At 34.1% G+C, this 13977-nt stretch overlaps 1 protein-coding gene across 2 annotated transcripts in view; it reads left to right on the top strand.

The window, feature by feature from the left end:
* Positions 1 to 13977, top strand: part of LOC136027254 (probable ATP-dependent RNA helicase DHX35) — a gene marked incomplete at its 3' end in the record, with an annotated part of 77794 nt that overhangs the window by 40541 nt on the left and 23276 nt on the right. The window contains 3 exon segments of one of the 2 annotated variants that reach the window (XM_065704325.1): positions 7184 to 7330; positions 10213 to 10354; positions 12001 to 12287. In XM_065704325.1, the coding sequence (XP_065560397.1) occupies positions 7184 to 7330; positions 10213 to 10354; positions 12001 to 12287 (576 nt within the window). 2 annotated transcript variants of the gene reach the window in all.

Below are 13977 nucleotides of genomic sequence, written 5' to 3'. Positions count from 1 at the left end.
AAAAAGGAATTAAAATGTAAATTTAATTTTAATAATTTATTTGTGGAGAGCCAAAATCAAACATGCATTAATTCAAAAACTTTCAGAAATTACATAAAAAAAACTAGTTTTTCTAACTGAAAGTAAGGATTGACATTAAAACTTAAAACGAACAGAAATTACTCCGTATATGAAATGGGTTGTCCCCTCCGCAATCCCTCGCTCTTTACGCTAAAGCTTTTAATTGTTTTAAAATGTAGAATTGTGGTAAAGAGTCAAACTTTAGCGTAAAGAGCGAGGGATTGTGGAGGGGACAACCCATTTCATATACGGAGTAATTTCTGTTCGTTTTAAGTTTTAATGTCGCTCCTTACTTTCAGTTAGAAAAACTAGTTTTTTTTTTATGTAATAACAGGTAATAACGAAATTGGTCGATAATTCCCCAGATCATTCTTATTACCACCTTTAATTAAAGGAAATAATCTTGATGCTTTTTTACCCAGTCGGCCATTTTGTATTAGTGTTCTAGCCTGTTAACTTTTAAGCAGGCATTCGTTTTAAACCCAGGACATCAATGACTTTGACATTTATTAAATATAAACACACAAATAAAATACAATTGAAACACGAAAGAAAGCAGCATAAACTTTTGTACAGTTTTTTTTTAGGTTTTAATGTAATTTTAGTAGTATTGAATATTTTCATTGGGAAGTTATTTTTTTGGTATTTCTTTCCTACCTATTTCCGTTAAGGTGATTTTTTTTGTTTATGTCTTGAATTTTTCATTAAACGTACGACTCAGTCAAGAAGATTGCAACAAGACTTCTAAAAAGGAGGTACCTGCCAGTTATGTAAGGATTAATCCAAACAGTCTTAGAGCTAAATTGTATTGTTTTCCTTTGATGTTACAAATATTAGATATTCATAAAAAAAAATTTATCTATGAGGTCAGGCAAAATTATGCATGAAAATAATGGACGACGAAATCTGCGGTAAGAAGAAAGGTGACAGGGATGATCAGTGAAGCTTAAATATCTAATTGCTCCCATAAATCCCTCTTTCTTGTTTTGAGAGATGCAAATCTACATTTCTACCTCTGACATATATTTTACTACAATGACATTTAGTGTCTGCTGTATATTAATAGATGAACATTATTTTGTGCGAAAAATAAAATTATATTTAGAAACAGACTATCCTTGATAAGACTCCAGTGTTTGGTATGTTCAGCTAGTTGCACAAATTTGCATCGTGACTTTAAGGAAATACACCTTTTTTGGCACATGTTTTGGAAAATGACGGACAAAAATCCTAAAATTGGGATTACGTATTCAAATTTCCAATTAAAGTTTTTCTTTCTACATAGCAATTAATCCTTCTAAATTGTTACGAGTTCTTGTGAAAAATTTGTCGTGACAAAAAATTCCTTGTTGTATTCTGCATTTAAAACTTTAATTTACAAGAGTGTTTATTAAAACTTCAAATCTTTTTATGGGCTACTGTCAATCATTTTTATGATATATTCAACGAAACTTGAATAAAAAATAAAATATTGTGTGTGTACGTATGCCGTTTTTTTTTTTTTGTTTTTTTTTTTTTTGCAGTCATTGGCACTAACAAACAAACAAATTTAACGACAGTTATGCAGAAGGATGGATAAAATAGTGTGCTCAATTAGAATGAATGACGAATTAGTTATGTACAAGATAGTCCAAATCAGAATTTTCCCCGCCTAGATGGTCAAAATGAAATAGTTTGTAGCGTTGTAAAAATAAATCGCTGACATCAGTATTTTTTTCCTCATATTGCCTTCTCACATGCAAATTTTTTTTTTTTTTTGCGTGATATGATTTGATTTTTGGATTTTTTGTTTTGTCAATACCTTATTCTGATTTATTTTGGACATGGTTATTTGATAAAGTAACTAAACTAAGCCATTGACAATCAAAACGGGCTGTTTGCAGAAAAAAGATGACAAATTTCTCTTGAGTTATCAAACAGTTCGTGGTAACGAACTGTAGTAAGGAGCGACCCGGCTCAATGGTAAACAAAACTCTAAAAAATTGAATTTTGATATCAATAGCTACATCAAAAGAATCGCATTTTAATGCTGATTTTAAATATATAAGTTTCATCAAGTTTAGTCGTACCCATCAAAAGTTACGAGCCTGAGAAAATTTGCCTTATTTAGGAAAATAGGGGGAAACACCCCCTAAAAGTCGTAGGATCTTAACGAAAATGACACCATCAGATTCAGCGTATCAGAGAACCATACTGTAGAAGTTTCAAGCTCCTATCTACAAAAATGTGGAATTTTGTATTTTTTGCCAGAAGACAAATCACGGGTGCGTGTTTATTTGTTTGTTTGTTTTGTTTTTTTTCCCAGGGGTAATCGTATCGACCAAGTGGTCCTAGAATGTCGCAAGAGGGCTCATTCTAACGGAAATGAAAAGTTCTAGTGCCCTTTTTAAGTGACCAAAAAAATTGGAGGGCATCTAGGCCCCCTCCCACGCTCATTTTTTCCCAAAGTCAACGGATCAAAATTTTGAGATAGCCATTTTGTTCAACATAGTCGAAAACCATAATAACTATGTCTTTGGGGATGACTTACTCCCCCACAATCCCTGGGGGAGGGGCTGCAAGTTACAAACTTTGACCAGTGTTTACATATAGTAATGGTTATTGGGAAGTGTACAGACGTTTTCAGGGGGATTATATTTTGTTTGGGGGTGGGGCTGAGGAGAGGGGGCTATGTTGGAGGATCTTTCCTTGGAGGAATCTGTCATGGGGGAAGAGAAATTCAATGAAAAGGGCGCAGGATTCTCTAGCATTACTATAAGAAAACAATGAAAAATTAACATGAAAACGTTTTTTCAAATGAAAGGAAGAAGTAGCATTGAAACTTAAAACGAACAGAGATTATTACGCATATGAGTGGTTCTAAAAATACTTTAGCATAAAGAGCGAGGTATTTAGGAGGAGATAAATACCTTGCTCTTTATGCTAAAGTATTTTTAGTAATTTCAACTATTTATTCTACGGCCTTTCTGATTCAGGGGTCATTCTTAAAGAATTGGGACAAAACTTACGATATAGTGTAAAGAGCGAGGTATTAACGAGGGTACAAACCCCCTCGTATACATAATAAAAATATAAGGTTATGAAAGTTTGTTACGTAAGTTAATTCTTAAGTTACGCATATTTTTTACTAATAAAAACGTTCTTTAAAATTAGAAGTTCTAGTTGCCTTTTTAAGTAACCGAAAAATTACAGGGCAACTAGGCCTCCTTCCTCACCCCATATTTCTCCAAATCGTCTGATCAAAACTAAGAGAAAGCCATTTAGCCAAAAAAGGAATTAATATGCAAATTTAATTTTAATAATTTATGTGCGGAGAGCCAAAACCAAACATGCATTAATTCAAAAACGTTCAGAAATTAAATAAAAAAAACTAATTTTTTTTAACTGAAAGTAAGGAGCGACATTAAAACTTAAAACGAACAGAAATTACTCCTTATATGAAATGGGTTGTCCCCTCGCAATCCCTCGCTCTTTACGCTAAAGTTTGACTTTTTGCCACAATTCTACTTTTTAAAACAATTAAAAGCTTTTGCGTAAAGAGCGAGGGATTGCGAGGGGACAACCCATTTCATATACGGAGTAATTTCTGTTCGTTTTAAGTTTTAATGTCGCTCCTTACTTTCAGCTAAAAAAAAATAGTTTTTTTTTTTTATTTAATACAGTTAAGCTCATTCTTTTGACTTTTATTGGATATATTTGACAGAGATAGAGATTTTTATTCACAGCTTGACTAGTTTTATGAATCTGTTAAAACTTCTATTTCAATTTATGTACTACATTTTCTTGTAGTTCCAGATCTGAAGGATTTATGCTCTTGACTCCATTGATGACCCCATGCCTTCTCAGAAGCTGGAGAAGAAAATATAACCTTTAGTAATATTATTAGTAGAAAAAAATTATCGTCAAGCGCAGCTGCAACTTGCCTTCAACGTTTCAAAAACTATAGGAATATTTATATTTCTCTGATTCTGAAGGCTGAACATCTTTGTTATTTTCAGGAATTATTGTAGAAATAATAGTCGGAAAACTTAGCAAGTAATTAATTCTGTCCTCCAACTTTATCTCCGCCTTCTTGTATCCCTCTATGTTTGATGGTTGATGGCTCGCCTGTTCAGGGTTAACTTAATATTCAAGAGACATTTATCTCTGCAAATGTGGAAAAAAGAATTGCTTCTTCAGAAAAGTCAATTCTTTCTAAGTCTGATTTCAAATCGTATATTGGTCCAACTTGCTCAAAGTCGATAACCCAGAAGCCGAAAGTTTAAAGGGTTCGACGTCTTCAAGGTATTGATTGTGTACCCACCAAGGTAGTGAAATTAATACTTCCTTCAATTATTTCTCCTTTTACAAAACTTGTAAATCTGTCTTTCGAGAATGGAAAGTTTTTCAGTTCACTTGAATGAACTCGTTTTATATAATTGTTGACCTCTGAGTGATCCAACTAACTATCGGCCGGTATCTTTACTGTTGGTATTTTGCCAGATTTCTGAAAGGCATGTGATTTTTTCGTGATTTTGGGTTTTGTTTCCGAGCAAAGAATTCAACTGAGTATGCTTTTGCTGCTCTTCTAAATTCCCCACATTCGGCTTTTGATTGAGGTCTGATTCCTGCTGCTGTATTTTGGACGTCTGAAAAGCTTTTGATTTCTTCAAACCGAATTCTATTCTTTAGATCATCTCATTCTGGAATAAGGGGCAATGCTAATGCTTGGTTTGATTCTTATTTGTCTGGAAGGGTTATTTTTGTAAATCCGTTTTTCTCCGTAATTCTGTAAATTCCATAAATCTGATTTTTGTTCAGTGTCTTTAGATGAGTTTGGGGTCCTATAAGACTCAGGTCTAAGGTCAGTTTTGTTCTTAATTGTGTTGCGAGAGCAACACTTTGTCTTTTTCTTTTTTCTTGCACCCCGATTTCACCTTATTCCTAGAAAGTGGTAAGGGTCTAACTTTTGCGGTTTTTACGGAAAGTGTGGACCTTAGGCTGGATTGATGAATATGACTTTGCATTTTGGAAAGCTTCGTAGAACTCTTGCCTGGGGCCAAAAATTCTATTGTTTCTATCCCTTTCTGTTCGTGATTTCAGCTGCGTTTATCGTTCAGTTTTTTTAGCTTGGGATTGCGGTAGAGAAATGTTATCAGATGTAAACTTTCAGATGTAGCCTCTTAAACTTTCAAAGTTTTCTCATTGCTAAAGAAATTAGAGTTATACTTTGCTCCTTTCTAAGTGATGATGTTAGAAACTTGGACCACGGCAAAAAAATCAACTTTTGAACTAAGACAGATAGATTTTTTTTTCGACGGCAGTTGGTAGCTATTGATGAGCTGATCAAAATATATGCCATCCATTTTTTGGTAGAAAAATTTCTTCATGAGATATATCAGCTTGCAAGTTTAAAAGGGTTGACAACCTCAGTAGTAAGGTACATACTGAAAACAAAAATAGGGCGATACAGAAATGGTATCAGATGTGCCTCTTAAACTTTAGAAACTTGGCCTACTGCAGACAAGTTGAACTTCTGAACTAAGACAGATAAAAAAAATTTTGACGGTAGTCGATAGCTATTAATGAGCTGATCAAAGTATATGTTATCCATTTTTTGGTAGAAAAATTCCTTCATGAGATATACCAGTTTGAAAGTGTAAAGGGGTTGACAACTTCAGTAGTAAGGTACACACTGAAATCAAAAATAGGGCGATACCAATTGTGAGACATATAGGGGAGTTTTAATCAACAGTCGGCTGTTAGCTCATAATCATCTTCGGCAATGAGGGGCTCGCAACTTTTGGTAGCTGGTGTTCCTATTATTTGTTTCCAGTGTGTTTGATGGTAAGACCAATTTGGTTCCAGTGGTAAGACATGTAGGGGGCTTGTAAGTAAAAATCGGCTGTTAGGCTACAATCATTTTCAGCGATGAGGGGTCTGCAACTTTTGTGAGTTGGTGTACCTAGTGTTTATTTTAAAATCCTTACAGATTAACAACTTCAGCGTTTAACCAAAGCGAGGAAACAAAACTTAAGTGTTGCTCTCGCAACACTTTACTCGATGAAGCCGAACAAAGGTTATCGCAACATCTCACGTTGCCCATGCAAGGTAGATGTAATTTATGTTAATGATCTTATATTTATGGTTATCAATCAAAACCGAAAATCTTGTCCTCTGGGTCACCCTGAATCTCTCCTTGCTCACAAATGAAAACCTTCATCTACTGGTGACGAAACCCTAGTTACCTTTGCTAACGACAGTATCCTTGGCACTGCTGTCCGAATGAAGCCTGAGATTCGTATTAAGTTGACTGTTTTGTTAAAAGATTAATTTCGTGGTTCAATGCTAATTTCTTGGTATTGAGTGTTGCAAAGCTTCCTGACGTTATGTTTGGTTCCTCGGTATCATTCTTGATGAGAATTTCTCCTTCATTCATTGTATTAGTCAAATCAAAAGGACGATATAGAGGAATTTTAGAATTCTTAGAAAGCTCAAACACAATTTTCAAACAATTTTGTTTGAAAGATCACAAAATCTTCCTAAAAATGTTGTACACAGTGTAATTCAATCTGACGTCACTTATTTCCCCGCTATATGGATATCAACATGTTGTTCTCTTCTGATACCACTCTCTAGGGTATATGACAAAGTAAGTAGTATTATACATGAAAAAATAGTCCTAATGATAAGCCGTTGCTTGATTTGAGTTACTTTATATCGTTTTGTGTGTGTCTTTAGTTTTCCTTCAATTACACGGTGATGTTCCTGATGTCTTTAAAACTAGACTATTTCTTGTCTCTGATCATTCTACATATTATTTTGGTAATTATGATAATATTTGGATTCCATTCTGTCTATCAGTCTGGTCAGACTTCATAATAGATTTATATATATATATATATATATATATATATATATATATATATATATATATATATATATATATATATATATATATCTTTCCCTATCTATCTCTTTCTTTCTTTCTTTCTTTCTCTTTAGAACACAGTCATTATTTAAATTTGGAATTTTCCTACATTGAGCCATATATCTACCAAATATATAGGATCCATCTTCATTACTTTGTGTGAAATCGTCCTTTAAACGGCTTCCGACTAGATCAACTTAGTATTATTTTTAGGAGAGATGATGCCCTTGCCTATGTTTGCATCGTTGGGAAATCGTGACCAATTACGTGTATTTCAGCGTGCTCCTCATGGGGTAAGAAAGGTGATAGTATCAACTAATGTGGCAGAAACGTCGGTGACTATACCTAATATAACTTACGGTATGCCTACTTATATAGATAAACTTGTAATATATTCTGTTCATTTTACTATGCAAAGTAATATATGCTCCACAACTTAAAGGTTTTTGCCCAGTGATTTTGAGTTTAGCTTCCTACATACATACCTCAATGCTTAATAACTTAATTGTGAAATCAATAAAAATAAGCCCTTTAGCTGCGAATGCCCGTAACCGAAATTCAATGTATTTTGGAGCATGCGTTGATTATGTTCAGTGTTCTGATGTTTCATTCTACCTGGACAATAAAATGATAAGATAATATTTTAGTAATATTTTTGTTGAAACTACGTCGATACAAAGTATATATAAAAGCATTCACCTAAAAAAAGCACTTGCATTTTGAGACTCGGGTTCAAAAAATTGTTTCCAAGCTTCACTGTAAAAAATGAATTAAAGTAAATTGCTCGTAATATATTTGGTTATTAATGTTAATAACGACTAATACAATATTTTATTTTATACATGCTTATCGTTATCGGTATTGCCTTTACTGTAGATTTGAATGCAAGATTTTTCATAGAACCATGATGATAGTAACAACAAGCAACCTGTATTATTCAAGTCTGCTTCATATGGTAATCTGTGTACATGTACAAACACACACAAATACACACCTATAAATAATTTTTTTTATATACACACTTGCATTTACATATTTGTATACCAAAAGGCACTGCCAAAAAATGAAAAGAACATGGGACAGCTATGGGAATGATAGAGGACGTTGCAAAAATAAGTTTAAAAATTATTAATTTTCTCCTCCAGGTTTTTATTAAGGGTCGAGTTAGGATAATTTTGCCTATTCAGTGATGAAAGTGAGGGAAATCTAATTGAAGTGTGAACCATGAGATAAGACTCCAACAGATTTCATGTTTTCATCTTCCGTACCAACTTGGTTATGCAAGCGCAAAAACCATGTGGGTCCGTTAAACCACGCCCGAGTAACCAAGGGTTGAAAAGTATGTCAAAGTTTCAATAATGAAAATTAAATTAAAAGATGAAGGAGGATGAGTCTTTTCATCAGTAAACATAACTATTAGTATCATAATATGTTTGTTTCTTGACTTGTTGTGGTTTCTATTAATTTTATCACTATATAATTTTCTCATTGGGCAATGATGGAAGTAACAGCAACGAATTTCTATTAGGTAAGAGTGCTTTATATGGCAATATGCTAGTAAACAGCACAACATAAAACTGGTCTCAAGTCTGAAAATAAAAATATTATCAAGATTTCTCTTAATTTAGTTTTTTTATTCGTTTTTTTTTTAGATTATCTCGATGAATGCTTACATCCTTGCACTTGATGAGAACCAAGATTGTCGCCGAGTGTCACTCGGATCAAATGGGGGCACCACACGATTAATACCGTTTTGTTCGACATTCCTAAGCAATACTGACTGAAAAATAGAGCTGATACCAAATACTAAAAAATGAAAGAGTGAAATTTCGATGTAAAATGGAAACTCAGTTCCTCCATCCAAAATTTTCCATCTTTTTTTTTTTTTTTTTTTCCGTGAAAAGGTAACGCGTACACATACAAAAACGGGTCGAAGAGATGAAAAATATTAAAAGACAATTTGCTTGTCTTTTCTTTTGAAAGGGCAGAATGTATATGTGAAACAGTAGTTGAGTTCCTAAAATAGGATCCATTGTATATTTAAGTCTTGTTAATCTATCCATAAATGTTTGTTAACATCAGAAAAGAAACACGTAAACATATAAAATGCAAATTTTTTGAACCTGACAATATTTGGAAGAATTTTTTGGGTATAATCAGACATCCAATGTGTATTGCATTTTACAGTGAAAAGGCCAAAGACTTTTCGGGTGAGGGCCCAACAAAAACTTTTCCTGAGTGTTTCAACTCGGTCCCTAAGCTGTGAGACAAAAAATCTAAAGCATCACGTCATAGTTCTCAGATTGGCTGATGCTAGATGTATCGCACCGACACACTCAATTATATAAAGTAGACTTTGTATTTCTAATTGTCAACAAAAGTAGTTTTTTTTTTTGCTTTGTAAAATTCAATTTTTCAGATATGTTTTTTTTCTGCTACTATATGCTGGCAACTCTGCTGGCTACTCTGCTACTATATATGGCAAGCCTCAAAATCTACTTTATAGGTAGCCCACGTCATTGCTATCAACTGACGATATATGAAAAAAAATATTACTCTCCTTTCCGAAGTTTTTAATTTCCTCAGCCCTCTTACTTTGCATTGTGATAAGATCTGGCCACCTTACCCTGAAAGTAAGATCCTGTTCAAGTAATTTAAATCCTCTTTTTGAAATTCAGGCAAGTGGGCTATCTTCATAGTTTCAAATGCTATTGAAATAAAATTTATGTTTCCGGTGATTGTTTGGTAAAAATGGGCCACCCCATGAACACTTACATAGGAAACGAGATGTGATGTTTGCTTTTTTCCCTTTCCCTGTAAGATTGGGAACCCCCCTTTGACTTAGTGCTAAAATGTCTTTCGGTTGGATTATTGGATAATTGCCAGTTGTAGAGGTAGCTATACAGCAAGGTTGTATAACACTTTTTTGGCCAACCATTATCGTTTACATTTAATCAGTAACTCCCTTCCCTCTTGTAAAATAGACTAATAAACCCCTCCTCCTTTCCTTCTAGATCAAAATCTTTGGTACGGCCCTCTTGAGCAAATACAAAAAAAGGATTATCCAGAAACTGTGTTATTTCATGAGTCGAGAAACCGTCAGTTCGTGCCAAAAATTATTTCCCTTCTATCTTCTTCTATACTAATTCTTTCCAAACTAACTACTTCTATATACTACTATCTATACTACTTCTATTCTAACTAATCCCTTCTGTAGTAATTTCTCTTCTTATTTTTTCCAGTTGTTGATTCTGGTTTTATGAAGCTACGCTGCTACGACCCAGAAACAAGGATGGATACTCTTGGAGTAGTTCCTGTATCAAAAGCGTCGGCAACACAACGGGCAGGTAGAGCAGGTCGAACACGCAGAGGAAAGGTTTTCAGGTTAGCCTACACTGATTTTTTGCTATTTCTTTTTTTTTGCAATCAAAGGAAATACTTTTCAAAATTTCTGATAGTGTTTGAATGAAGAGCCTATGTTCAACTACAAGCCAATGTCTGCTTCTAACTTTATTTTATGCTTTAGCCGTTTTTAAATGTAGCAACGCTATATTTCAGTAATGCAGAACGTATTTAGTTTAAGGGAAGATACAATCCCCTGATCTGCGTGTTACGAAATCTAAGAACAGGGCAAGAAAAATCCAAGCTCACAAAAATGGAATAAGATCGTTCTGTCTTTATGCTATCTTTAAATTATTTCAGCTTTTAAAATAATATACCATATCTGTAAAGTATTTAAATAATAGAAATGTTACATATGTTATTATATTTCTAATAATAGAAATATAATTCAACTGTTGGAAATAAGTCAAAATTTGATAAGTAAAAATTTAGTCCCTTTCAGGTTTCAGCTATTTCTAAAATCTAAATATGTTATTTTTTTTCGTTGTTTTTCCTAATTCGGGGTATGCCATTGGGATTTAATTGTTTTCATTACTAAGAGCATTATACTTAGAAGTGGGCTGACATTTAATTCAAACTTAATTTTACTTGTTTGTTTCTCCCACCTTTTTTCACACTTCAGTTTATTTAAAAAATTTTACCGTTTAGAAGCAATATGACTAAGTCCATAAATTAATCAGCGAAGAAATTTCAATAAGTATATTATGATTAGGGTTCATATAATTAATAGGGATTAGGTTTATTAGGATTAATATTATACTTCAATAAGAATTTTAATAAGTTTTTGTGTGTGTTTCCTTATGTGCTTAGATAGTGATCAAACAAATCGGCTTCGAAAAAAAATAGAGTTCAGTGGGTTTTTTTTGTATAAATTTAATTATAAGCAATATCCTTCTGAATGTATACCGCAATTTCGGAGCGCAAGACAACGTGATCTTGGAAATGATATTCACCCATCCGCCAGATATCTTAATAATTTATTTAAGGAAAAAGATGTGGAGAAAAAAGAAAGAAAAATGGCCTTTGTCCAATATCTGAGGAAATGAAAAAAGATATTTCCAGTTTTGTTTACATTTGTGATGAATTAAATAATTTGGGTTCTAAATTGTTTCATAGTAAATCCTTGTGAGAAAATGGTGAAAAACAAAGAGTTTTAAATTAAAGAATTTGGCAGTTCATTTATGCTGTGCTTCAACTTAGAATTTGGTATACTACTAAAGAACAAAGAGTTGGCCTGATATAGTATGGTAATGCAATGAGCTATTAGTAATAGTAGTAGCAGAAGTAGTGTACGCAATAGCCTTTCGGTTGCTACACATTACCACTGCTACGTATACGTCGTCGCTGGAAGCTGCCAGAGGCTGAAACCCCCAATGAACATTACTCGTCACTGTTATCATGTTTAAGGAGTCGGATTTACCATCTCAGATCTCCAAGAAATCCCCAAAGATTTGAGTCGTTGTTTTTTAATTTCATCCCAACCGAAGGCCCATTGTAATATCAGGCATATAGCTAAGCTTTAACTTTGTTTGATAACTAATATGTATCTAACTTTATGCCATTTACATTTGCTTATTTCAAAGTTTCCAGAATAATAAAAATTAGTTTACCCTACATTTTCTTTATAGACTTTACACAGAAGAATCTTTTCACTCTTTGTTAAATAGCAACCCTCCAGAAATGCAAAGGACTGACATTAGTCAAGTTGTTCTACAGTTAAATGCCCTTGGGATAAAGAATGTTCTTCGTTTTGATTACTTATCACCACCCCCATCTAAGAACTTGGCATCTGCTTTGGAGCGTCTTCACGCTCATGGTGCTATTGATGATAGCTGTAATTTAACAATGCCTTTGGGTTTACATCTAGCAGAACTACCTCTTGACCCAAACCTCGGAAAGATGCTTATTAGTTCAGGTTTGTCTTAGTTCCATCTCTTTTGAATTCAAATTTGAAAATATTTTTCAAAAAGGAAGATTTTCAAAATAAAGTAATTAGCCCTATTGAAACCTAAGACAGGGAGAAATAAAATCATGAAATAATTCAAATTTGAAACAAATAGGAATTGAACATAAACGTAACAGAAACTTGAAGAAACGTATTGATGAAGAAACGAATCATAAAATACACAAAAATTAAGATGAGTAATCAAATCCAAATTAAAACGAATAAAAATGTCAAACTTTTAGACAGATCCGATACATGCACTTGTTGGCCCCACAACCCCACCCTCTAAATACGAAATATGAAGTCTCTTTGCCTTTCTTTAACCTCTCAAAGTATTAGCTTGACCCTGACAAGTCGTCCCCATGATGTTTCAGATGTGCCATTCACCTACTCCTCCCAGTCAAAATTCAAGGTCCGCTTAACCCCCGACATGAGTGGAAATTTCAGATCGGTACTCCAGAAATGTTCATGAGATAATGCAGAAACGCTATCTTAATAACCCGGATAAATGTGATTTCTAATGGTGGTACGTTGCTGCTTCACTGGGAATAGATTTTAGTCCAACAAGGGCTTTTAGTGCCAACATTTTAAACAGACTAGAAACCAAAATCCTGAGAACCGTTCCTTCTGTCCTCCCTCAAGCTAAAAATTGGATGCAATTGCCTCTCCCCTTACGCATTCTGTGAATTTAACAGCTTGATCTTCAATGCTGTTCCCAGTATATTGCATATTCGTTGTTTTGATCGCCTTCCAACACGGATTTCCTCGAGATTCACCGTGCTACTTAACCGTGTATAGATTTTAGGTCCTACAGGGGCTTATAGTCTGAGGCGTTTAGATGGATCGGAGAAAAAGGTTGACCCCACCCCACCCCCCACACACATTCCCCTTTCTTCAAGTCCCAGTTTTTAAAAAATTGAACTCGACTTAGTTCTCTAACGTTCCCTGAAATTTTCAACTTGATGCCCAAGCCATTCTTAGATTTATCAGAAACGCCATTTTATAGTCTGGTACTAAATTGTGTCTTTTCATTTACCTTGCTACTTAGACGTGAATAGATTATAATTTCCATATATATGTGTGCTGCAAAAGCTTTTAGATGGATCAGAGACATCACATTTTTAGCCATTCTCCCACTCCCCCACAAATTGAAGTCCCTGTACCACCCCTTACCCTACCCAAGAGGTTTAAGTGTTGCTTCCAACTGCTGCTTCCAACTGCTGCTGCTTGATTTTTGAATTGAAATGGAATGGTTGTGGGCTTCAAGTCAAGGCTAATTGTTGCAAAAGCCAAGATAGATAGTCCAATTGAGTGAGAAGCCAACCTGGCATTAATTCCCTCCTTATTAGGATTGTATAAAAGGAGGTTAGTTCATTTGTTAATAGATATGTCTACCTATTATCCGTCCATACATCATTGCTAGGGCAGTAGAACCAAGGTAGATAGTCATAGAGCTAATATAGTGATAGAACCTATAGTTTTCCAAGTGTTTGATTAATTTGGCCTGGGTAAACGGCGGAAGTATGCGGGTGCCTCTCTTATTGGACCAATACACGGTTTGTTATCTTTTAGCAAGTCACGCCTACCAAGAGTCTCAGACAGGTTGACCAAGAATTTAAAATTGACATAGGACCATTGGATTGCCTGGAATGAGAGGTAA

The sequence above is a fragment of the Artemia franciscana genome, chromosome 5 (assembly GCF_032884065.1).
Source record: "Artemia franciscana chromosome 5, ASM3288406v1, whole genome shotgun sequence".
NCBI lineage: Eukaryota > Metazoa > Arthropoda > Branchiopoda > Anostraca > Artemiidae > Artemia > Artemia franciscana.
This window is presented reverse-complemented; position numbering and strand designations above follow the sequence as displayed.